The 26338-nt window shown below is 41.3% G+C and overlaps 2 protein-coding genes across 3 annotated transcripts; one reads left to right on the top strand and one right to left on the bottom strand.

Moving 5' to 3' along the window:
* The first annotated feature begins 189 nt into the window (after positions 1–189).
* On the top strand, positions 190–10535 carry polg (polymerase (DNA directed), gamma). 2 transcript variants are annotated; one of them, XM_072669652.1, is made up of 23 exons: positions 190–370; positions 1236–1842; positions 2002–2197; positions 2389–2556; positions 2828–2974; positions 3079–3158; positions 3320–3502; positions 3672–3835; positions 4005–4128; positions 4279–4509; positions 5142–5259; positions 5504–5581; positions 5687–5788; positions 6188–6348; positions 6475–6528; positions 6615–6732; positions 7411–7546; positions 7801–8047; positions 8141–8263; positions 8803–8971; positions 9228–9436; positions 9570–9730; positions 10053–10535. In XM_072669652.1, exons 2-23 carry the CDS (start codon positions 1280–1282, stop codon positions 10115–10117), a joined length of 3597 nt encoding a protein of 1198 aa, XP_072525753.1. In that variant the 5' UTR covers positions 190–370; positions 1236–1279; the 3' UTR covers positions 10118–10535. The 2 variants fall into 2 exon arrangements, with proteins under 2 accessions (XP_072525753.1, XP_072525760.1); XM_072669659.1 differs by having other exon boundaries at positions 190–1842.
* Positions 10167–26338, bottom strand: fanci (FA complementation group I). Its single transcript, XM_072669676.1, has 37 exons — positions 26209–26338; positions 25902–25974; positions 25636–25766; positions 24944–25097; positions 24780–24837; positions 23905–23946; positions 23651–23774; positions 23122–23207; positions 22904–23036; positions 22596–22676; positions 21677–21813; positions 21067–21247; positions 20876–20963; positions 20627–20757; positions 20389–20459; positions 19416–19530; positions 19057–19179; positions 18010–18078; positions 17756–17857; positions 17470–17652; positions 17213–17334; positions 16928–17089; positions 15721–15900; positions 15369–15535; positions 15174–15253; positions 14195–14311; positions 14049–14100; positions 13777–13904; positions 13572–13637; positions 12640–12733; positions 12339–12523; positions 11877–11933; positions 11667–11726; positions 11489–11557; positions 11293–11388; positions 11094–11201; positions 10167–10288 (listed from the first exon to the last, which is right to left on the bottom strand). The coding sequence occupies exons 1-37, from the start codon at positions 26299–26301 to the stop codon at positions 10226–10228; spliced, it is 3981 nt and encodes a 1326-aa protein (XP_072525777.1). The 5' UTR covers positions 26302–26338; the 3' UTR covers positions 10167–10225.

The raw sequence follows: 26338 nt of genomic DNA, 5'->3' as shown, positions 1-26338 counted from the left end.
CCTTCATTGTGAAGACTGTACCTGTGTGTGTGGGTTAACATTAACTTAGTTGACTTTAGCGAAGTAAGTGAGCAGACATGTCGCTAGATAACGTTAGCTAGTGATTTATGGTTTATCAAGCTGTCCCCTCCACCCTCAGCCAGGCAGTGTCGCTGTGGAGAAAACGGAGCATGGTTTTGAGAGGTCATGGTGGTGGTCTTGTTTTGGGAGCTCGGTAAACACCGTTCTTGGATCAGCCCTCTTTCTGCAAGCACGAGTGTCATTTTCTTTAGCCACTCTCAAACAGACCCATGACTGAAATGTTTTCTTAGCGCGAATTTATTAGTCGGAAACACACAACCCTCCCCAACATGAGCCATTACACATAGAGGTGAGTAGAGACATCAGCGGCGGCTAAAGCTCCTCTGCATGGTGAGTAGCTGACTACTGTAGATGAGAGCATTAGAAGATGTGGACTGACTGCAGTGGTTTCCCTCAAACTCCTAAAGCTATGGACCATTTATCAGTTTGTGAGGTATTGGTAAGTCTTCACATACCTCCACAGCCTTTCTTCACGGTCATGGTCACTGTCTGAGTACTTTGGAGGTGATCAAAATTAAAGTAAAAGTAAAAGAAGTGATGGGATTTGGGTGCTGTAGGGCTGAGGTAAGTTAAGCTAGCTATATATCATATATAGCCATTTAAACGTTTCTACTTATATACTTATATATTATATATACTTATATATTATATATACTTGGCCATATACTAATTTATTTCCTATTTATTTCCTATTTACCTACTTATGTTTTTGTCTTTTATTGATTTCTATTTTCTATTTCTAATTTACGTTTGAGTGGTTGTATATAAGTTGGAATTTTTGGAAATCAATTTTACAAGATCATTTCCAATATGCTGTGCTTTATTCTGTAGTATTAAACAGGATAACTAAGACCAACCTAGGTAAATGACCTGTGCTCTGACTGGCTAATGCCTATTGCACCTAACTCCGCAGACCAGGCTGAAACACCCCTCATGACCTGTTAGGTCTAAATGGCTATAGGTGGCTATGTAAATATTGGTTCTCATGACATTATGACAATGAATATATCATGTCTGACTTTCTCAGCTTATGTTTCATGGGTTGGTGGAATTGCCTGATGAGTAAATTGTGTACATTTCTAATGTTTATATTCCACATCAAATCATTTTGACCATGACCCTTTAGTTATACAATACCTTTTTTTTTTTTATAGGATCTGCTAAAAACAAGGTGCTGACTGAGGTGTGCTCAGGGAAGATGCTCCGATTTTTGTCCCATCAGCCATGGCGATGCTCCTCAGCTGCTCTGTGGAGGCGATGGTGCACAGCTGCAGCAGAAGCCAAGCTCCAGCAGAAATCCAGGGAGACCCGTTTGAACCCCCTCAACATCCAGATGCTCTCCAGGAACCTGCAAGAGCAGATCTTCGGCAGCTCAGCGCAGGAGTACACAGACGTGGACATAGAACGAAGCATTAAGCATTTAGAGAGGCATAATCTTTGGGGGAAGGAGGCTGTGCTATTGCCTGATGTGGAGCTGAAATTGCCACAGATGTATGGTCACAACATTGATGACCACTTTCGCATTCTGGCCCAGAAACAATGCCTGCCCTACCTAAAAGCAGCTAGTCAGCTCCAGAAAGCACAGCTCCCTCCAATGCCCACAGAATGGGCTTGGGAGGTGGGCTGGACCCGGTATGGGTTAAATGGACAGTGCAAGAAGGTGGATTTCCCTGAGGAGAATGCTCTGGTTTTTGACGTGGAGGTCTGCATGGCTGAGGGCCGCTGTCCTACACTGGCAGTGGCTGTTTCTCCAACTGCCTGGTAAGACACAGTCTCTGCTGCTCTCTTTGGCATCATTGTATGAAACTGTCTAAATGGACAAACATGGATATACAGTCTCACTAATTTACTTTTACAGCAAATAGGAATTACAAAGCCAGATGTTATGAGTGCATTTCCTCTTTTTTTGGGATACCACAGGTACTCATGGTGCAGTAAGAGGCTGATTGAAGAAAGGTACACCTGGTCCAGTCAGCTTACACTGGCAGACCTCATCCCACTGGAGACTCCGCAAAACTCCGGTCGGCCTCCAGATGGACAGTGGAAAAAAAAGCTAGTGGTGGGACACAACGTCAGCTTTGACCGAGCACACATTAAAGAGCAGTACCTTTTGAAAGTAAGCATTTGAGGTTGAAATATACAGTGTTAAACTTGTTGTTGTATACATTTGGGTTCATTTTAATGATGCAGCCTTAAATTGTGATCATAACAAGACCTATTTTTCATTAGCAGTTGAAAATGTAATTAGAAAAAATCCTTACAGATAACTCAAACACACATATGCATTTATGTGTTGCTCCTGAGCAGGGCTCAAAGATGCGTTTCCTTGACACAATGAGCCTCCACATGGCTATCTCAGGACTGACAGGTTTTCAGCGTTCCCTTTGGATGGCTACTAGGCATGGAAAGAGAAAAGGCCTACACAATGTCAAAGAGCACATGAAGAAGCTTGGGCGACGCCCTCAGGGCCCAGCGGTCTGTATACTTATAGCTGATGCCTGTTTTGCTAATATCAGTAAATGTATGCTCAGTGATGTTAACATGTCAGATTTACAACAGTTATAACAGAATAACTTTGGAACTTATAATAACTGCATTTGTCATTACAATGCTACAAAATCACCTTCCTCTGTTTTAGGCTGCTGGGTTTGTAGAGAATATGACCGTGTTCAAGACTGTAATATAAATGTTATATGTGAATCTTTACATTTAATTAACCATGCTCTGTTTGTTGTTTTGTTGATAGATTGGTTGTTGGGACTGGGTTTACATCAGCAGTATTAATAACTTGGTTGATGTCCATGCTCTCTATGTTGGTGGGGACCCCCTGAAGAAAGAGCCCCGGGATATTTTTGTAAAGGGCAACATGAATGATGTCAGGAACAATTTTCAGGCAAGTCCCACAATTCCTACACCCACATATATGCACCCACATGTTCAGTATTAAGTTATTTTTATAGCGCATTATTGCTGTAACTCTCTTTATTTATTTTCCAGGAGCTGATGCAGTATTGTGCTACAGATGTTCTAGCCACTCATGAGGTGTTCACCCAACAGCTGTCTCTCTTCATGGAGCGGTATGATATTCCCACATATAGGGTACTGTGGCCATTCTCCATCCCAGTGTTTCCCATAATCGGTCCTGGAGACATACCCTCTACTCTGATGCACCTTAATCAGCAAATAAGCTTGTTGTTACATTTGTATGATTGGGAACCCTTGCTCTGCCCTTCTGTAGGTGTCCTCATCCAGTGACGTTTGCAGGGATGCTGGAGATGGGTGTCTCTTACTTGCCTGTCAATGAAAACTGGGGGCGGTATTTGGAAGATGCCCAGGACACATATGAAGAGCTTCAGAGAGAGATGAAGAAATCGCTGATGATTCTGGCAGATGATGCCTGCCAGTTACTGCAAGATGACAGGTGAACAGGTGTTTTCATTTGTACTTCAACCCATTAATAATGTGTTAACAATTAGAACATTTACAGAATGTGCCATTTCACCAGGGATGCCCACACTATTGCATAGTACTATAAATCTCGTCTCCAATTAGATCAAAATATGACAGGTGCAACTCTATTTTATGATAAGGTACAAAGAGGACCCTTGGCTGTGGGATTTAGATTGGGATGTTCAGGAGTTCAAGCAGAAGAAAACACCTGTAAGCAAATCAAAGAAAGCCAAGATGGAGGCTGAGAAAGCAGCAGCAGCAGCAGCTTTGAATTCTGAAAGCTCAGGGAAAGATTGGGATGAAGGTAAAAACATGTACAAAAGACCCGAATAAACACTTAAATCTGGTTCATTTTCCTTTATTCTCATTTGTTATTGAGTGTTTAATTTCTGGAGATAAAATTGCTAAAGTGTCACTTCCTTAGCATTTACTATACCTCACTCTGCATAGAGCTAAATGTTAAATAACTGCAGATCCAGGACCCCCAGAGGAAGAGCAGCAGGGGAGGCCTGACCCCTGCAGAGAGCTTGTGGAGCGGCTAAAAGGGACAGTGAACAGCCTTCCCAAAAGGAGACAGCACATGCCAGGCCACCCGGGGTGAGTACTGCCGTGTAAAAGGGCTTCAGAGAGAAAGCTTAGTCAACCATACAGGATCTAACCAACCTGCTTCCTTTTATTATTAATAAAATGTGTAATGTGCATTCACAGAGTAAAGGAATTTGCTTTCCTTTTTTTCCTGTTTCTTAGCTGGTATCGAAAGCTGTGTGCAAGGATGTCTGAGAAAGAGAATGAGGAATGGTCTCCTGGAGCCAGTCTCATTAGCCTGCAGATGAGGGTCACACCCAAGCTGATGGGCCTGACCTGGGACGGCTTTCCCCTGCACTACACAGAAGAGCATGGTTGGGGTTACCTGGTTCCAGGCCGCAAAGACAACCTAGACGCCACAGAGGATAATGAGGGACCTGTGTGCCCCCACAGGTAAACCATAGTGGCACTGATAAAGGCAGCCACTGCAGTGATGCATTTTGAAGTCCATGTTTTGTTTTTTTTTATCTTGATTACTACAAGTTCATTTCTGAATCTGAAAAGTAGTTACCTGAAGGTACCTTACAGAGTCCTACTCTGTGTTTAAGGACAGGCACACTTTTGCAAACACTGATTCAGATTGTGTCTAATTAAATTTTTGCTTATCAAAATGGCATCGCATATACAAGTTTTGCAATTTCTTTTGATTTCTTCCCCCCAAATTATACCCAGATATGAAATGACATTGCCTTTTTAATGAGTTGCTAAACCTTTTCAAAACCTGAAACAAAACTTGGACCTTTTTGGAAATGCCTGGATTAGCGGTATGTCCGGAGGACAATGATCCAAAGTCCACTAAGACTCAAAAGAAGACCTGGAAGATTTCAGTGGTCCTCACAGTTGCCTGACTTAAATCCCATAGAAGATCTATGGTGGGAAAAAGGCGGTTGCAGCACACAAACCCAAGAATGTTAGTGAATAGGCCCAAAATATATTAGCTGTGTTGAGCTATTTAAATCTTTGGTCTTGTTTGATTAGTTTACTGCGAGTGCAAGTGTTTTGTGACTTAGTTTTGGTGTCTTTAGGGCAATAGAAGCTATCTACAGAGAGTATTGTGAGGAGAAGAATAAAAAACAGCCAGAATGTTTCGACAGCCCATCATCAAATGACCTCATGCTGACTGACAGCAGTGTCTGGCAAACAGTAAGAACACTTTTTTGAACCTTTTACACAAGAGTGTTGCTAATGCAAGTGATTAAGCATGGTTACTGCAGTGTTTCACCACATGCCTTATGTTCTGCTGTTCTTCTACTTTGGATATTGTAACATTGAAGCTGAACAATACAATGATTTACATTCTTGATTTCTCATGTAGTACAATATCAGATGGGCTGCGATGGGAGTCATACACATGTATGTGAGTGCATGTTTGTGGGATGTCCTCTAGGTGGAGGAGTTGAGCTTGCTGGAAACTGTGTCTGATGAAGAGGCTGTGCCCAGAACAGGGAGATTAAAAAAGGCCCAGGTCAGCCTTTATTTACTTCAGCCAAATGTTTAAACCTATTGCACAAACTATAGGAAGAGAAAAAAACATGATACGAAAATCTGCCATATACTACTGTTACTACAGGAAGTGAGAGCAAGTGGAAGTGAGTGTCCCTATCACCATGGTAACGGACCACACAATGATGTCAACATCCCTGGCTGCTGGTTCTTTAAGCTGCCTCATAAGGTGCATTATAGCGTCTCCCTTTAAACCACAAATATTGTAACACTTTCAGAGCAATTATTTTTGTAGTATATGTGTACTCATCTAGTGTATATAAACTATAGCTTATACTAATACTGGATAGATCCAGACTGTTTTTCTGAAATCACCTTTGTTCCCCATTCTGGTGGATGGTGGTCATTACCTGAAGCTGCTGGCCTGTATCTGTATCTGCTTTTTAGCTGCTTTGTGACAATGGCAGTTTGTAAAAAACGCTATGAAAAATAAATTTGATTTTATAATTGCATGAATAAGGAGGTACGCAGCGGTTCATAATGAAGTTCTTAGTGAGTATAGGTGAATTAACAGTCCCCTACATGAATACCTGCTGAGTGTTCCTGTAACAGTGTTTCTGTCTCTCAGGATGGGAATGAGAATAACGTGGGCAGCCCCTTTTCTAAAGATTTCCTGTCTAAAATGGAGGATGGAACCCTTCAGGCAGGGCGAGGAGGAACTAACGCAACACGGGCTCTAGAGATCAACAAAATGATCTCATTTTGGAGAAACGCCCAGAAACGCATCAGGTACCCTTGCCTGAGTGTTTTTCCAGTAATGATCTTGTGAAACGCCCCGTGGTATTGACTTTGGCAGTATTGAGCAGTCTTGACATTGATCCTTTTGAAATAACTTGTTTTTGGCCGTCTGTGTAGTTCTCAGATGGTTGTCTGGCTTCGCAAGGGGGAACTTCCTCGCAATGTTAGCAGGTATGCCAGTGTTACTTTGCACTCTTTACTAATAACAACGTGGTCACTTTACTTTAAACGCCTTTGTTTCTTCTACCTTACACCAGATGTGATGACTATGATGAAGAGGGGCAGTATGGCGCCATCTTGCCGCAAGTTATTACTGCTGGGACAGTCACCCGCAGAGCTGTGGAGCCAACATGGCTGACTGCCAGTAATGCACGGGTAAGGGCCTTGTCTCCTAGTGCTGTAGTTCTCTTTTTAACACTCCCAATTATAACAAAACCACACCTACTTATGCTTTGCGATACTAATTACTCTAATTAGTGCGTTTAACTGTTATAATCAACAGAATAAGGGCAGTCTGGGGTCTAGATCGGAAGTGTGTTGTCAGTACTCTCTTACTCTCTCACAGCTCTTACTTCATAGCAGTGTTCTTTAATTCCAGTCCTGGACGGCCAGTGTCCAGCACAGTTTGGTGATTTCCCTTGTTAAAAAACCCATAAACCCAACAATTAACCTGTGTGTTCAATCAGGTGTGTTTGAGCAGGAAAATCGCAAAATTGTTCAAGAAACTGGCCCTTTAGGACTGGAATTAAAGAATCCTGCTTTATAGTCTGTTATAGGAATAACAGAAACAAAATGCTGAAATCAGAGGTGCCCAAACATTTGTGTTAGAAGCCCACAGTCCAATCTTCATGGTGGGCTGAAGGCCAACAGGACAAAACACTGTACAATATACAAATAAAGAAGGTCGGTAAGTTCAGGGGAAAAAAAAAATTGAGTTGAATGTTCTCTCATTGGGTGATGACATGGGGTTATAGTAATTTTCAGTTAGGCCAAATCAGACATCCTTACAGGCCATGCTTTGGGTGACCCTGGCTTACATGTTTGTGTTTGTAGCGGGATCGTGTGGGCAGTGAGCTGAAGGCTATGGTGCAGGTGCCTCCTGGTTATCACCTGGTGGGGGCGGATGTGGACTCTCAGGAGCTGTGGATTGCTTCTGTGCTGGGAGAGTCTAACTTTGCTGGCATGCATGGTGAGTTTATGTGCCATATCGATTTGCTTCTCAAGCCCTATTGCAGCCAGAGACTCTTTTCAATGGCCAAGTGCTTTAATCAGCAACTTGTCAATATGTTAAAACATTATTTGTAGAAATAAGATTTTCAACAGATCAGCATTTTCTTCAAAGGTGTAGTCAGACCTCGCTTCTCATTGGATCCCATTTTGGTATGCACATATTGTGTACAGTTTGATCAAATAAAGGTTTAACTGCTAGCTTGTCTCTGTCAGGCTGCACTGCATTCGGATGGATGACCCTGCAGGGGGAGAAGAGTCAGGGCACGGACCTGCATAGCCGCACTGCCAGCGCTGTGGGCATCAGCCGCGAACATGCCAAAGTCTTTAACTATGGCCGTATCTACGGGGCAGGCCAGCCCTTTGCTGAGCGCCTACTCATGCAGTTTAACCACAGACTGAGTCTGCCAGAGGCTTCCAGTAAAGCCAAGCAAATGTATACACTCACCAAGGGGGTGCGCAGGTATGACATCTGAAGCAACTGGGATTCCTAGGCTAGGTGTAACCAGTAAAGTTAACTTTTTAGTGAATAAATGTACGTAATGATTGTGAACAGGTATCATCTGTCTGAGGAGGGGGAATGGTTGGTTAAGGAACTGGGAGTGGATGTGAAGAGGGATGAAGATGGGACTGTCTCCAGAGAAGAATTACACAGAATTTCTAATCTGGCTGGTAACAGGTGAGATCATTGACCATATATTTTCATCATATCTTGATACACAATATTTTGAGCATATCATCAGTGCTAAAGAACACTGTCCATCTATAATTAATGTTCTTAAACTGGACTTTTACACAAAATATTTAGCAAAATGTGCAGCACATTTTAAATAAAAATCACTGTACTCTGTATGGGAAAGTATTGAATAGCAGTTATTAATAATCGGCTGCTACTGATGCACTGTGACTTTGTATGTGTGTTGCAATAAATAGCCATTAAATATCCATAAATAAATAAATCAAAAATAATTGTTTAATTTTTTTGTACCATAATCACCCACTCCTATGACTGTTTGTTTATGAATAAATAGGATCTTTCATCTAATTGCTCCTTTTCTAGCATTTCAGAGCAGGGAGTCATTTCAATGAAATTGTTTTGGAAGGTGATGGTAGTAATGTAGTTATGTGCCAGTTTGGAATTGCAACAAAACAGTAGTTGAGTAGTAACAGCTACTTTTGTAGTGTGTATTACAAAACTGCACCGCCTTGTTCCTGTAGCCATCGGAATAAGAGGTGGAACGTGGCAGGCCGCAGAGTGTGGTCTGGAGGCACAGAGTCTGAGATGTTCAACATGCTGGAGAGCATTGCTAATTCAAAGCAGCCTGCCACCCCCGTGCTGGGCTGCAGGATTTCCAGAGCCCTAGAGCCTGCTGCTGTTAGAGAAGAGGTGATATCATTTCACTGAAGATTTTTCTTTTTTACCAGTCTTTAATGAACAAATTAGATTATATAGCTGATTCTTAACTTTTTAAAAAGTTTTCTTTTCTTAATTTCACAAAAATGTTTGTATATATTGAATTATATATAAAATCTAATAAATGCCTAAAGATATATCTTTACATTAGATTTGTTCAGAAGTTTTCAGATTTAAACCCAAATTAGATGCATTTATGTTAGAAGTATTTAAAAATGTGTCTTTTCAGTTCATCACCAGCAGGGTGAACTGGGTTGTTCAGAGTTCTGCAGTAGACTACCTACACTTGATGCTGGTGGCCATGAGGTGGCTTCTGGAGGAGTTTGACATTGACGGCCGCTTTTGTATCAGCATTCATGATGAGGTTCGCTACTTGATAAAGAGTGAAGACCGCTATCGAGCAGCACTCGCTCTGCAGATCACCAACCTGCTTACCCGGTTCGTAGCACATTTATCTTTAGAGAGTTGAACCCTTTATGTTCATAAAATGTCTACTGGAGCATGTTGCTGTTAGTTCTTTCAGATTTTGCTCTCACATGACCATGCTCACATGCTTCTCATGTGTCCACAGATGCATGTTTGCTTTTAAGTTGGGGATGAAGGATCTCCCTCAGTCTGTGGCTTTCTTCAGTGCAGTAGACATTGACCAGTGCTTAAGGAAGGAGGTCACCATGGACTGTGTCACTCCATCGAACCCTACTGGGCTTGAGCGCCGGTATGGACTACCACAAGGTAAGCAGGAACATATAATATCCCATCATGAGATAAAAACTTAGATAAATGTGCTGTATCTGATCGATTTCTCTCTATGTTTAAACTAAACTAAGTTGTAAAACTAAATGTTTTGTATGAAAAATGAAGAAAGAGGTGTATTTATTGGAAATATGTAAATGAAACATAACAGTGTTGTGAACTTAGAAATGTTTCAAATTCATTCTACAATTGGTCTGTTAAATGTAAAGAGTGCAACAATGTATAAATAAATATAATTTTCTGCATGCAGACTAAACTAAATAATTAACAGAATTGTGTACATGTATACATTTCTTAACAGGTGAAGCACTGGATATCAGTCAGATAATTAAGATTACCAAAGGTTCTTTGGCCAAAGGAAGATAGCTTTCTGATATCAGAGAGCTAAAGCAGGAGAATCAGCCGATACTGAACACGTAAAAAAAAACGACAGTTGGACACACAACGAAGGATCTGAAGAGAAACGCCAACATTTTACTGCTTTCTTCTCTTCTTCTTGGGGGCCTGGCTCTCCTCAGAAACCTGGGAGGTTTCAGTCTGAGAAAACAAGAAGTGTCATCATGAGGACAAACCAAAGCTGCATTTCAACGTTTCAGATTTATTGGTACCAGAAAGAGGAAAACGATGGTCTGATGATAAACTAATGAATGGCACCTTCACTGACTTCACTGGAAACTAAAATTATTATCCTTTGTAAGGATCTATTGTTAGTTGCAGAGTTGATATGGATAATGGTCATGTACACATATTTTGTTAAATAAAGCTAACATACACCATGTCCAAATGTTTGTGGACACTCCTTTTAATCAGTGCATTCAGCTACTTAAGGTTACATCCATTGCTGACACAGATATGCACACTCACATCTTGTTTAGTCCCTGTAAAGAAGTATTGCCAATACAATAGGACACTTTGGAACAGAAACATACACCTACTGGTACCATGCCTTATTGCATGGCATAGCCTAGAGCGGTATAAACCCCCCCAGCATTAAGCTGACATGAAGGTCCCCCAGCCAATACTTTTGGTATGAGTTGGGGATGGGGTAGGATGATACTCTTATGATGACTAACTCTCTTGTTGCTGAATGCAATCAAACCCTCACAGCAATGCTTCCCATCTAGTTGAAAGCCTTCACTGGACAGTAGAGACAGTTACTCCAAAAAAGCAGGACAAACCCTTTAATACTTCTGATTTTAGAAGAAACTATGAATTAGCAGGTGTCCTAATAATTTTATCCATTCCTTTATCCATTCCTCATCATTTGTTAAGGTCATTAGTGTCTCCAATATTCACTCCAAAATATTCTAGAAATGCAGAGCAGAGCGAGAAACCTGCTGACCTGCTGACTCTCCTGCTGCTGCTGCTCTTGCAGTGCGGCCTCTAGAGTTGCTGTATTGATCCGGAAGTCTCTAGAAGTGCTCAGCTTCATGTACTGCATCAGATTCACCTGGAGGACAGTCAGAATTCCACAGTACTTAAACATGTCAACACTTTTTCACTGGTGTTTGTATCCATCGTCGATATGCTGTTCGCCATACCTTTGATTTCTTGGAGAGAAGAATTAGAAACTTCTCATATTGTTCGATATTATAGACCAGGTTGGGGATGGCTTTGGTCTGACGAAGAACTTTAGCCTGGAGATTTAAAAGTTACAAAAACCCGACTAGATAAGATTTGAGAAGAATGAACATACAGAATGAACATTCAGGATCACTGAAGAGTCGTAGTCCTTACAGAGGCAGCCATGACAGCTTCCTCTTCTTTCTTTTTCTTCTTATGTGCTCCTACGGTACCCTCTCCACTCTGTAAGGAGCACAAAATATTAATAGGACAGCCAGTGAGGGAGAATTAAAGCCAGCATGCACAGCAGCACAGCAGCACGAGCCCAGAGGAGGCAAATGAAGGACCGTACCTGCACATACGTGATGAAACAGTAGCATTGAGGAGTGAGGTGAGAGCCTGACAGCTTCACCTGGACACAAACACACCATCCATTAATTTTAGGAAGGACTTTGCTTAAACTACAGTGCCGACACTGGAATTAGTTGAATGCTTATGCAGGTGAACGGTTACATTTTGTCCATTATCATCAAAATTAGCCCTTAAAAGATGATCATCATACCAGTTTCTCCAGACGAGCAGGCAGATGGCCAGGGTGAGTTGCACACACCTGTATATACTGCAGAAGGGCATGAGAAACTGTTAGAGAGATTCTTTCCTCACGTATGCCTTATATGTTTGTTTCACCACTGATGTGGCATATTGTCATGGTCATGCTAAAAATTCTCATATCTCCAAAATTGCAAGTGCGGGGAAGGTTTTTGCATGACATTGGAGATACAGAAGTTATGGGGTCTATACCAATAATGGAAAATGTCATTAAATAGATGTATAACCAGTTGATTTTGCATTTGCTACAACTGTTTATGATCAACTGAGCAGAGCTGCACATGCATTGCACTCACATGTTTGAAAGACAACTTGAGAATCTTTCAAACCAGTGGTTTTCACCCCTGGTCCTTAAACACCCCTTACTCTAAAAAAACATCCATTATGTGTGTGCATTGCAATGTTTGTCGCTCACATATTTGATAAGTGTGGTAAGGATGCCGTAGGTTCGACTGAGTTCCCGAAGCAGAGTGTCTATGCAGGCTCCAGCAGGCAGGGCCGTCTGCACCAGCTCGTTCAGAGCAGTCAGCAAAGTCCCCAACTGGAGAGTCACCGCTTTCTCCACAGGGTCCTGCTGACCAGCAGACTGTGTGGCACCTCCTGACAGACGCACACGTGTGAACACACACACACAAAAATGTAATGTCATCAAATGTAATTGCTACACCGAAAGTTAGAGGAGAACAAAAGACAGACAAAAGGTGTTAGAACAGCACCTGTGGTCATCTCAGATGATGACTGGCCCTTCTTCTTGGCAATTAACCAGTCCACCTCATCCAACACCCTGCCCACCTGGGACAAGACTAGGAGCTAGAGAGAGATGATGACAGAACAGCTGTTAGAATCTGGTGTTCAGTAGGGCAGTGTATTGGCAAGAACCTGGCGATACGATACGCATCCTGATACAGGGGTTACAATTCAGTATACTGTGATTCTGTAAGCAGAAAGATAGTGTTTTTATTATTATTATTATTATAAAATGGTCATAAAAAAATGTCATACATATAAAGTATATATTGAGTAAATAAAGTGGACTTTTTATTCAATCAGAACCGTGGGATCTGAAGATCAGCACTGCTATCTAGAAGTCAAGGATTTAAAACAACACAAAGTCATCCCGTCTGCCACCAATCTTTACATGTAAACTATTCATTAAAAACCTGATACTGTCGTAATATCGCAGTACTTCAATATAATCAGTATTTTCTTACAAGCCTACGATATTGGGCAGTGACTGTACACAAAGGTCACTGCTCCTGAGGGAGCTGAAACGGCCTGTAGTGTGTTAATTAAGCAGTAAGTGTTTCAATGTGTGCCCTACAACTGTCAATGACAAACTTGCTTATTTTCAGTCACTTTTAAGCCAAACAGAACATTGAGAGGTAAAGTTTTTGAAATTGAGGAAAAAAAAAAAATTGTATGTGAGTCACTCTCTCTACGTGTGGCAGCAAGAGGGGACGGGGACGTGGGAGAGACACGATAAGACTACAGTTACCATGGCAATACTCCACTAAAATTCCCACATCACCACGCAAATCCTTTGGCTTACAACTTAAGGTGTCCGGGTGGCAAGAACGCTGCTGGAAAGACCCGATTCCCCCTGATTGTTCATACCTTGTACTGTCAGAAAGGGGATTAGAGAACTCACAGTGGTGGACGCCGCTGTCTTGGTGTTCACAATAGCGAAGTGAGACTGTTTCTCCACCTCCACGTCCTGAGAAAGAGGAAGAGAGCTCGAGTTTATCTTTTGATGTTTCTTTTAGATGAACATCAGAGGCCAACTTGCACTAAAGTGACCGGGCCTCTGTGCACACGCTCTGCAATTGTGTATGCATGTATGTTTGACACGGCACCTGGTCTATATCTCCCAGCGCACTGTGGATGTCCTGGCACAGCTCCCACAGAACCGACACAGGGCTTTTGTAGAGAACATGCAGACTGAAGAGCAGAGACAGAAGCCCCTTACTGAAGGATATGTCCTCTGATGGGGAGAGAGAGAGGCAGAGAGAGAAAAACATAAGAGATATTGAAGCTTCTCAAACCGGTAAATGTTGGCCGTCAGACTGGTAGACATTTGACAGGCAACAGACAGGACTAGCTGTTACAGATAAAAAGTACTGCTCACCAAAGCCGGTTTCTTTGCAAATTTTGACCGTCCAGGTAATAATTTGGACAAACTGTCGACAAAAATGGAAGACACAGATAAATACAGATATTCAGAAAATACATCAAAACCATGGAACCATGGAAGTGCTAGTGTGCAAATGGTACCTGTTGGGAAGAGGGCTCTAGCAGGCGGGAGAGTAGACTGAGGATGCTGACCAGCAGCTGAGCTTCTTTGCTATTAAAGTCCTCTTCGCTTCCAGTTAACTGACTGAACAGTGCACGCTGTACATCCGAACAAACAGTTAGTAAATACATTTTAATAAAGGGACAGTATTATAAATTCATATACCACATTGTTTGTGTACAGCGGAGTGTAAAGAGGAAATCCACATGCCAGATGCGATTGGTGCTGTTTGGCTGTCTGAGATATTATAACCAGGCTTGATGATTTTTGAGGTGGGATATTATAATGTTATAATAATATTATAATCCAAAATGATATAATATATTATAATCCAAAAGGTTGTATGGATTTGGGTTTAGCCTCAGAGCTGAAAATACTGATAGAGGATGACTGCAGTGTTCAGGGTTGTGTTGATTGTGTTTCGAGTTTTATTGCATACTGCAGAGCTAGTTTCAATCATCTACTATACAATGCTGGTTTGTTGGCTTCTATGTAGAGACTAAAAAGGAGGGTTTCCAAAGGCTTCCAGTCAAAGTTGCAGTCCTTGGTCATGGATTGTGTCATTTATCTATATTTAGGATTGCCTGGCAGATTCGTAGATTGATTTTTGAGGGATATTATATGAGGTAGGGTCTTTGAGAGGGTCTCTGTTTAGATACAGCTATGGTTTGTGTTGTTCCCAGCAAGTATTTCTCTTCCTCTTCTGAAGTGACACTGTCGTATTTCGGTGTCTAATTTCCAAATTAGAAGGTTATTGACCATCCTTTCCATGAAGTTGTTTAAAGACTGGTCAGCACTTTGATTGGGTGATTAGATAATTGTGTGAATGTAAAGTAGGTGTTCCTAATACAGTGCTTAGTGTATATAAGTAGCTATACAATTTGAATCAGTAGAACACCACTGACATTCAATTTTGACACCAGTGCCACAAGACACTGCCGCATCATAAAGAAGCTGTACCTGAAACTGACGGATATAGAAGGCAGTGTTTTCAGTCAGGTTGGCCTTATCAGCTTCACCCTCCATCTCTCCTGAAACATCTGAACAGAAAAAAGACACACTGCCATTGCATTGATGCTACAGAAAACAGAGCATTAATAGCTCTTTAAATTACACCTGAGCACCCAACCAGTCTGGGGGAATGAAGTTACCCACCGAGAGAGCACAGGAAGTTGGTCACTTTGGAGGGGTATTGCTGTAGCACAGTGCTGAAGATGCGCAGCAACCCCTCAAGACACAGCAGAGATATGCTCTGACTCTTCTCCTTCTTTCCAGCATCTTCCACAGACGATGGAATATTAGTGTATCGCCACATCAGTACACTGAGGAAGAAGATGAGACGATCACATGACTCTTAGAAGCCACAGTCACTGTTTGTCCATCAAAAACAGATGTAACATGACAATTATTTTGTACCCACAGATCAGTGAAATTTGGTTAAGCATATAAATAGTGAATACTACAGTACGTCAAATATGGTCTTGAGCAGTTAATAGGAGAAAAAGACCTTGTGATGTCGCAAAGGTGGCGAAAGGTCTTGTCAGGGCTTTGTCCCTCCGGCCCATCCGTGTGCCCCGTCTCCTCCAGCTGCTGGACCTTCTGCAGGGCCACATTTACACTGTAGCGCATGAACTCTCCACTGGAGCGAAGCACTGACAGACTCTCCTCATGACTCTGAGCACTGTCGCTGAACAGGAGAATAACCAGTGAGCACATGTTGACACCTTTCAGAGAGTCACCATTTAAGAGGCATACATAATGGAGCTCCAACAAGCAGAGTATGCTTTTTGCATTTGTTGCTGCCCCAAATGCAAGCCATCGGGCAAGGTATTAGGTTTTGTTCTTTAAGCCCCTTTCAGACATGCAGGCGGTAACCCAGAACATTTCCGGACATTACCTGGAGGAGCATTATGCGTGAGCACAAATGTCTAAATCAGAACATTTCTGGACATTACCAGGACTTTATCCTTCCAACTACTCAGTACAAAGTCTGGGTAATGTTTGAGTGAGCCTATGTGTGGACAGAGCAATTCATTTTCCAGACAATTCACAGTGTGCATGTTAATGATGTTTCTCATGCAGCTGATGCAAAACCAAGATTCTATCAGCAGCTTACGTTCACGTCCTGCCGTACCTCCTGCACGTGCCATACAGATACTGCCCCTTGCCTAAACTACGCTGAACATTTCCTGTAGTGTCTGATACAGAAAATAGGTAAGGTAAAAGGGTAATGGTGCACGTATTTGTCACTGTACAGTGTACACTGTACAGCGAAATATGTCCTCCGCATTTAACCCATCTGGTAGTGAACACACACTCACACACACACACACACACACACACACACACACGTGTTAGGGGCAGTGAGTACACACACACACACACCCAGAGCGGTGGGCAGCCAACTCCAGCGCCCAGGGAGCAGAGAGGGTAAAGGGCCTTGCTCAAGGGCCCAACAGTGGCAGCTTGCCGAGCCCGGAATATCGAACCCACAACCCTGTTCTCGATATCCCGGCGCTCTAACCGCTGAGCCACCACTGCCCTAATTTTGCAGGTTGGCAGTGCAAAACTAAAGACACTAAACATGTTGCTAAATGAATACATTTGGGTTAATTATACAAATGAGGTTTTTGTTGTTTAACTATCACTTTTATACCATTACAGGTTCAAATGCAAAGAGTATCTTTGCCAAATAAGCACACATTTACTCTTACCGGAAGAGAGCTGTGAGCAAGGTGGACACAAATCCTAAGGAGAGGAGACTGCGTGGGGTTTTACTATGGGGAGTCCGGCCCTTTCCTGACTTCTCCCTCAGAATCTCAGCCAGCTTTTGGTAACGATTAAAGAGCTCCAACACCTCTCCAAAACGATTTTTACTGCTCAAAACACAGACACAAGGACAACTTTGAGCAATGGTGCTTCTTCTGAGGCATTTACCAGTCAGCACTGGAAAGCCAGCGGATATTTTTAAAGCACAAGCACATACACACACACATTACCTGTAGTTTCCTACGATAAAGTTGAATTCTATAAGAACCTCATACACTCCCATCACCAGCACAGCATAGATGCTGTTCTTCACGCCAACACTTGATGTCATAGAGAACTCAGCAGACTTATCCTGCAAGACAAAGAGCAGACTGGCATGAGCTGCTGATCTCGGTGCTAAACTCTAATCTTGTGCTAATCTTTAAAGTGCGATTGGTGCTTGTTTCAGCAGAGCTTCTCCAAATCTCCTCAATTTTCTGACCCATACCAGTTCGAAGTCCTCCAGCTCACTCTTGATCATGCGTCTAGTTACACTCTCCAAGATTGAATGGAGCTCATCCTGAAACCCTTCTTCGTCTTCCTCATCTTCATCATCGAGCCCACCTCGAGCAGTTTTGCACAAACTCTGATGCCACAGCAGGCAGTGGATGGTACAGGACAATAAGTGAGCCTAAAGGAGTGGGGATAAAAAAATGAGACGTAAGGAAGGAAAAAAAAAAAAAAAAAGAGACTGTATGATCTACAGTCTTAAAGCAGGTCAGAGGGTGATGTACCAGAGGCTCCTGGAGGAAGACTTGGTCTCCCTGTGCACTTATACACGACTCCAGCTTGACAGGGGGCAGGAGGTCCTGCTCTGGCTCATAGTATCGTCTCAGCTGGAGGATAGATGCAGAAACACATACGGTTTAAAACCTGCTAAAGAATATGATGGTAATACATTAAAGCTGGTAGGTGGCCACAAAGAAAAGGACCGAAGCTTGGTCATTCAGATTTTGAGCCACAGATACATGCCAATATGTCCACCCACCTGTGACAGAAGAGTGTGCATGATGGAACTTGCCAACTGGGAGTTGCGTCGAAGAACATCGTGGAAACCCTTTAAAACACACACACACACACACACAGACAAACACAAATACAAATGATCAAAAGTTTGGAATCATACGTCTTCCCCTTTTCTAGCTCACACCCACTTGATAGGAGTCACCCTATGACACTATGCTATCATTGAATAGCTGAATGCACTTTCAGGATGCTTGGACCTGCCATTTTTTTTTTGCCAGATGCCAGCATTGACTCACACTGAGTAATTGGGGAAAGGAAGGGTCACCCAAAGAGAGCAAGGCAGATCGTACTCTGTGGGAATTGAAATGTTCATTTTTTGTGAATCTTTGTAAATGTATATGCAATAAATGATACACTGATTTATAAATATTACAAACCATGAAAACAGGCAGGAAAAACTATGTACAATAGTATATAACTAGTATACAACACATTCTGTATGTTGCTTATGCTGTATTTTTCATGTTTATGAAGCAAAAACACTTGTAGTTGATTTGTGTGTACATTTTCCAACCTCTCTTTATCCCTTACAATTAAAAGGCCTGTTTTGGTTAATGTGCCTTTAAGATTGAGTGTTCTGAATGGCTGCCAACTATTGTGAATCGTTCAGAAGTCCAGCAGTCCAGACGGAAACACTTCTAGTGTCAAAGTGAATAGTCATAAAACTGCTCTAGGCTGTTATACAGGTAGATATATGGAAATGTGTTGGTTTGTGTGACATCACAGAAACAATGAGTTCAAGATAGGCCATTTTGCAGCCTAGTTTTCATATAAGGACCGGGGACTCTGACACTCTGCTCTCTATTCATAGATTCCTGCCCAGTATTAGAAACCCGTAGTATACTCTAGTAACCTGCAACCAAAGTTATATGACTGAAAACACTGAATAGTCCCTGTGTAGCTAAGCATCGTAGCCTAGTCAAAGCACACAGAAGAGAAAACTTGTCCAAAATTAGACATGAGGGCCAGAATGCTCTGTAGGTGCTGGAGGGAAAGAAAGGAATCTGACCTCATAGAGCATGAGCCGGACATCTGCCTGCTGGCCGAGGCAGCGGCGAAGGCTGCTCAGGATCTCCAAACAGAAAGCCTCGTTAGCTGCGGAGTTGTAGCGTGAGTGGACATCTGCCTGGACCTGAGATACAGATTTAATCACAATCACTGATCCACCAGTCAAACTACTAGATTACACACTATTTTAGTTAGATTTCTTTTTTTTTTTTGTATGATGGTGCACACCCATGTTCTTACATATGCACCTACACGAATGTATGCTAAACCAGTGGAGACGCACTTGTACAGTATACACACAGTATGTACAATGAGATTGATCTACAGATGCAATGCAAGTCACTATAACTTATCTGTCACCTGACTAGAGGTCAGTGCCTGGCTGCACTGACTGGAAGCTAGACTCCCCAAGACTCGAAAGTTCTTCAGCAGCAAAAGAAAGCCAGCCACTGCAGACTTTCGCCCATCCAGCTGACTACAGAGAGAGCATGAATGTTTCAGGAAAGACTTAGTCATTATTGACCAGTAGAAGAAGCAGGAGAACAAATTAAGATCAAATGCTTGGTTTGAAATAATAATAATAATAATGAATGGCACTGATGAAAACAATTAAACTATACCATACAGTAGCATTTGGTTGTGGAAAGGCATTTTACGGGTCAGTTTGACAGACAGAAATTAAGTACTCTTACTATGCTTAATTCTGTCAGGGAAACCAGCCCTACAAGATGATCTGAGGACATCAGCTTGTTTAATGGTTCTTCTAAAATGAAATATATTAACAGGTGATGGGTCCATCACTTGCTGCAGCAACTGCCTCTACCTTTGTGGAAAGACTTTACACTAAATGTTTGAAAACTACTGTGAGAATTTGACTGCATACAGCAAGAAAAGAGTCCGTGAGGTCAGGAACAAATGGTGGATGAGTAGTTCTTGGCAATAAAAGCCAGTCCTGAACCAGTCCAAAACTCATCCCTAAACCACTGGAACCCTTCAGTGACTTTAGTTCCATCTTTTTAACAGTCTAGCGCTAGCCAATGCAAGTAGAGGAAAAATTCTCTCAAGTGTAGTGGAGTTACAGATGTAGCAGAACTGAATTTAACCACTTGGGGGCACACAAGCCAGGGTTGGAACCACAAAAATATATATTTTTTGCATAAAACAGTTATTGTTCGAGAAACCTCATGTTTTACCAAAATGCTACCATGGGTATGTGTGTAAAATTGTTTTTATAAATATAACATAATATTTAGAGTTTACTGGTTCTTTAAAATGCATGGATAATACCAACCAAAAATAAACAAAAGGAAAAAAAAAAGTGTATTTTCCATACCTGGAGAACATGGCTTTTCTCAGCACCAAAATCAGTGCATCCTTTAAGGACATGCTGACCTTCAGCAGAGGCTGAGAACATTAAACAGTAGACAGTAGACAGTAGGCTAGGCGTGAGTAATGGTCATAAAAGAATATGGCAGATCTAGTTCTGAGGTCTAGCTTACAAAATGATAAATGCCATGATACAACCAACTACAATCACAAATACACCATTCAAAAAGAGTAGGCATCATCACCTGTACAGCTTTGAGGAGTCCCTGGACAGTGCTAAGTGGCAGGAAGGACAGCTGGTCAAAGGTCTCAGTCACTTTTGAGGACGACTCCAGAAGAATCATTGGAGCGGACATGACAATGTTAGAAAGAAGCTCTGTAAAAAATAGTAAAATATTTGGAAATAAAAAAAATAAGAGGGTAAAGTGACCCTATATTGCTATTTACTATAACAGACATCATATTTGGATAGCAATACTGATGACAATCAGTACCAATGAAATGAGTGACTGGTGAAGCCGTCTTAGTGACCAATCGATTAAGGACTTGCTCCAGGATCTCCCCTCTGATTGGTTCATGCATCTAGAGTAAAAAAAAAAATACAGCTTTTAAAATACACTTGTACAATACAATACAGATCCATCAGCATCAGAATATACTGATAAAAGAACATTTGATCATTAACCTTGAAGCTCTCCAGGAGAACTTGTCCCCCAAGTCGACATGCAAGCTGGGAGGGTGTTTTAGCTGCAGTATTAGGGGCCTCAGTGGTCTTCCCAAAAGGCCCAGCCTTTGGTCCAAAGGAGTCCATGAGGATGAAACCTAACTGTACCAGGCTCTGTGTGACATGGTCCCAGCCAAAAACACTGAACATAAATAAATAAATAAATAAATTTAAAAAATGATATTACCAACAACAGTGAACAAAATCAAACTACTGGTACCTTAAAATATTCTCTTTGCATTTTCATAAACACTTTCAAAAAACGTAAAGTTCATGAGGTTCAACAAGTCTAAAATAGGGATATATAATAATAGGGAGCAAATAGGGATGTCCTAATCCGATCCAATAGATTGGGTTCAAAGATGAACAGTAAAGCGTGCTATCAGAAGGTAACAGAGAAGGTAAAAGTCCGCAGCATGGAACTACAGTAAAACATTAAACTGGATCAAGACATCCCTACTAATAACTAAGTTAATGAAAACACTTCTCAGAACTAGACCCCTAGGAGGGAAAAATAGTCACAATACCAGAAACTATGAAATTTAGAAGTTTTAGCTGTACTCGTGCTGACCTGTTTTTGACTGTATCCAAAATCATTTGGGAGATATTGTGGCAGGGTGGTAGCAGATCCTGTAGAAGCTTGGAGCCATGCAGAACCTGCTCATCCTTAAAATTCTTAGTGATGGCTCCTTTCAAGAACTCAAACACCTAGGAACCATTGAAAAGGACCGCAAGATAAAGCTGGATCAAAATCCTATAGATACAAATCCGTTTGATTCCGTTACGGATACTGAAAACTGACATACTGAATAATACCAATCACATACTTTTCTATTTCAACACTAGTAAGCTATAAATAAATAACTACCCCACTTGAGGAAAATGATTGGTTTCTAACAGGACTGGATATGCAGGACTGATCTAGCATTTCTTTTTTTCTTCCAGCCTGATGTCTATACAAAAAAAAAAAAAAAAAAAAAAAAAAAACATATTAATGTATGCCATCTGTAGCTGAATGTAATAATGGGGCCATGTGGCACTGCACCCACCCATCATCTTAACACAATCTCCCTAAAGACTGCTTAACATGTCTAATTCACTTTTTTCTTTAAGCATTCCAAGCTCTAAAGTCAGATGTTTGTGGTGGAGTTTCTGAATAATGAGGTTGATCAAGTGCTGTAGTGATGTACAAAGCGTACATCTCTGTGGTTTGCAGTCAAAAGTTATGAGACATTCAAAGCTGTAGCGGAGCTGGAAATGCTGGTAAAACAGGTACTGCAAAGTCCAAAAGCAGTTCAGTCAGCTTGGCAGATATGGCACCATCCAGGTGTTTCAAAGCTTCACTGACGGAACCCATTAGAAATACATGGTGGACACCTCCAAATGGCATATATACACAATGCTACAGGACAATATATGATAAATGAGAAAAAAGAACCACAATCTGATGAGATTGGTGTAGAGTAAGCTAAGGGAGCAAAAGATCATACTTGCTCCTCGTATCGCTGGACACGAGCCACAGACAGCAGCAGGGCAATGCTAAAAGGACAAAGCGGCTGACCCTGGGAAACCTATAAAGACAAAAAAAAAAAATCTCAGACAAGAGACAGTATTCAATATTTAAGAGACACATTCAATATTCAAACAGTGACCAGTTTTAATGATGAATGTTAAACTTTGTTGTTTGAATGTTGTGGGTAGTGATCCATTTCCAAGTATTTCAAGAACTATCCATATACTGGAAAAACAGAAAAGCTAGTTTCTAGGCTGAGTGTGAGAGAAGGGGGAGAAAAATCACCTTCAGGCTTTTTAGGAACTCTCTGCCAAGCTCATGGTCAAGGCGGATAGCAAATACAACATGCAAGATAGCGGTTCCTTCCACGTGTCTCAGCTGGTCCTGTGGAATGGTCTGTACCTCCACATCCATACACCTGATGACAGTACCAATAATACATTACCCTTTTTTATCTTATGGATAATTAAGAAAAAAAAAAGGAATGAAGACGTCATACTTACTCCCCTTCTTTCTGCTCCTTTTTCTGACGCAGGTCCTGCTCTCTAAAATACTCAATAATTCCCTCCAACACAAGCTTTTTACACCCCTGTTCAAAAGAGACAGATTCCTTAATGCTGAAACTCATTTTAGAAAGACTGTAACATATGGCACAAATTGTAAAATACTGATATTCAACATAACAAAACACATTTGATGATCTTTATATATTTAATGATAACGCTCTTTTTAAATCCCTCATGAACTGAACTGGATAAGTTCAGGAGAAAAAAACATTAAACTGTGTAGTGCAGGGCTACACCAGGAACAGAACACTACAGATACACTGTGTTAGTATAATAATTAAATGGTCAACAAACAATCAAAACTGCAAAGAAGTAATCATTTATGAATATAAACTCTCACTTTTCAGCACAAAGATTGTTTCAACTAAATAACAAGTTTTTACATACATATACACTGCACAGTTTTCAGAGATTAAAATGACAGTATTGCATAAACCAGACAGGAGGACAGATGACTTGAGCAGACCTTAGCACACAGCAGCAGCAGCTGGTAGATCAGAGGAGGGATCTCTTGCAAGTCTAGCTTAAGGAACATCCTCAAGACTTTCTCAATCAAAAACTGCAGCTCCTCTGGAGACAAGGGCACGTCTCTGAGAGAGAGGAATACTTAAATAAATGATCTCCGTTAAAAAGGTTAAAGCACAACGATTATGGCAGGTGTGCTTGTAAAATGGCAAATGCTGTAAATCTATTGAGAGTGATTGTTGATGCTCTTCCAACCTGAACATGGTGGTAAGATGGATCACGCACTGGGGGTCCCACCTGCAAGAAAAGCACACCAGAAAATTAAAGTTTGATTATAGAAAGCTTATTAAAATGTATCAGTCCCCAGTTATCCCTTAAATTGTGTTATTTGGGGTCATTCTGTTTCTACTATGCTGAAGATCTAGGTGTAGGTCTAGGTGTAATTAATTTTGTGAAACAGAAATAAATGTAATCAAATTCCTCTTCATTTGTTTTTCCAAAGCACAACACCATCCTCCTGGAAGTGGATATATTTTCAACAGAGTGTGTCCAAAGGAGAACAATCCCAGCAGTAACCAGAAGTCAATTTGACATCAGATGTATGGATTTTGACATAGAATTTTTGAAAATCGAGTTGACATCAAAACCCAGTGCTGTACAGATATTGAATTTTGGTTGGAAATCAAAGTCACAAATGCATCACAAAAATCAACATTGGTCTGAACTCAAGCACCAAGGTTAGACAGACTTTGCGTTTTCCAGTGAACACCATGACTTGAAGTAGAAGTAGAAGTGTCCACAAACATTTGGACATAGGGTTTTTCATCAACATAACACTGCTTTGTGATGTTGGGAAGGCAGTGGATTGTAATTACTGAACAATGTCAGCGACCATGGCATTGCCATTCAATGTTGTCTTCACACAGAATTTTGATCACTCGACATCAGCTGGCATTTAAGTACTGCAATGAATACTCAGTCACAGATGGCAGTTGCATCACAGTATTTCTTTCACTGGATTGCAGTAATAGGATACTGAATAAGGGTGTAAAACGCTCACTACAGTACATTTGAAACATATACATATATACCATATGTAGCACTGAAACACAACATTTTCAAATTATTACCTGCTTGCGCAAAGACTATTGATCAGCTGTTTCTTGTATTCATCTCCACTTAACTCACCTAAAGAAAGAAACAGAAGAGAGAAACTGAGCATAACATAATGGACTGTGTGGATTTACAGAACCTAGAAAGTATGGAGCGATAGAGCTAGAGAGAGAACCCTCACCTTTGCCATAGGCTATGGCCTCTGTCGCTGCCAGGGCAGTAAGGATGGTAGGGAAGAGCTCCAGGGATTTGCCATTACCCATCTCACCTACTTTAATAGCATCCACAAAGAGAGATGCTAATGCTGCCAGAGTAGGGCCAGGCAGAGTATGTGTCTGACACAGAAAAGGTGAGACAGGAGGAATGAGTAAGTAAGGAATAAGTCCTTCTTAACCTTCTTAGAAGAACATCCACTGAACATTTCCATCTTAAACTTCAAAGTATAGCAAAGACTATATATATATATATATATACATACATACTACCTTTAGATATAGACTGATCAAAGAAATAATAATAATAAAAACTGATTATCTTCACTTACAGTGCAATCGGTAAAGGGGTGGGATATATTAGGCAACAAGTGATCATTTACTTCTTAATAGTTTAAAAGCAGGAACAATTTAAGCCACTGTGACAAGGGCCAGATTCTGATGGGTACAACTGGGTCAGAGCATTTCCAGGCAGGTCTTGGGGATTTTCTGGTATGCAGTGGTCAATACCTGCCAAAATTGGTCTAACCGGTGAACCAGTGACAGGGTACCTAATTGTCAATGATGTGATATATGGAGGCCCCAACTCACAACTCACAACAAAGGTCTTGGTGCCAGATACCGCATGACATCTTCAGAGGATCAAATAGTCAATTCTCACCTCCAACATTAGCAGCCCAATAATGTCTGAAGCCACCTCTGTCTGCAGGTCTCCAGATTCGCACAGAGGAATACAGTGCTTATACACACACAGCCTGCGACTGGCTCCATCTGAGCTACTGACTGGGGAGCCTTTAAAGAGAAACACACACAGAGAGAGAAGCACACATCAGCATTTAGGATCACTGGGTAAAAGCAAAGCTAGGGCACTAAATTCACTTGCACTTCTGTCTTTTTTTGTTTTGTATGTTCTGGTGCCCAAATTACCTCTGAATATGGCTTTGATCAACGATGCTGAATCCTTTCCTTTCAAGGCAGCATTCGTGATCAGCGCAGTCAGCTGCAAAAGCAGAGAGTTTCTAGTAAATAAATTCATCAAATTATTAATGAAAGATATTTTGGCACATATCTTTACAAAAGAACAAATATTTCAACAAAAAAAACAACAAAACAACAAAGTCTTCAGAAAGCGAGCAAACATACATCCAACAAGATCTTCTATTCAAAAAGAAGGAATCGAGAAACCAGCCATGAAACTTTATCATTTTAACACATGATCTATTAAATGACAAACCTGGTCCTCAGGCAGAGACGCGAGGTGATTTTCAAGCTCCTTTATGCCATCTCCCTCAGATAACGTGAGAATCTTGTCAATGGCTGCCTTCATGCTGAACACCTTCTCAGGTCTGAAAACCTTTTGCAAA

The sequence above is a fragment of the Salminus brasiliensis genome, chromosome 2, assembly GCF_030463535.1.
Source record: "Salminus brasiliensis chromosome 2, fSalBra1.hap2, whole genome shotgun sequence".
Taxonomy (NCBI): Eukaryota; Metazoa; Chordata; class Actinopteri; order Characiformes; family Bryconidae; genus Salminus; species Salminus brasiliensis.
This window is presented reverse-complemented; position numbering and strand designations above follow the sequence as displayed.

Excerpts from the sequence above, each read along its gene's own strand:
- polg (XM_072669652.1), top strand. The coding sequence starts at position 1,280 with ATGCTCCGATTTTTGTCCCATCAGCCATGGCGATGCTCCTCAGCTGCT. Across the intron at positions 3,159-3,319 it reads CTGTCTCTCTTCATGGAGCG|GTGTCCTCATCCAGTGACGT; the intron begins GTATGATATTCC and ends GCCCTTCTGTAG. Across the intron at positions 6,529-6,614 it reads CTTCCTCGCAATGTTAGCAG|ATGTGATGACTATGATGAAG; the intron begins GTATGCCAGTGT and ends ACCTTACACCAG.
- fanci (XM_072669676.1), bottom strand. The coding sequence starts at position 26,301 with ATGAAGGCAGCCATTGACAAGATTCTCACGTTATCTGAGGGAGATGGC. Across the intron at positions 25,098-25,635 it reads TTGGGCTGCTAATGTTGGAG|ACACATACTCTGCCTGGCCC; the intron begins GTGAGAATTGAC and ends TTTCTGTGTCAG. Across the intron at positions 23,775-23,904 it reads CATCTTACCACCATGTTCAG|AGACGTGCCCTTGTCTCCAG; the intron begins GTTGGAAGAGCA and ends CCTCTCTCTCAG.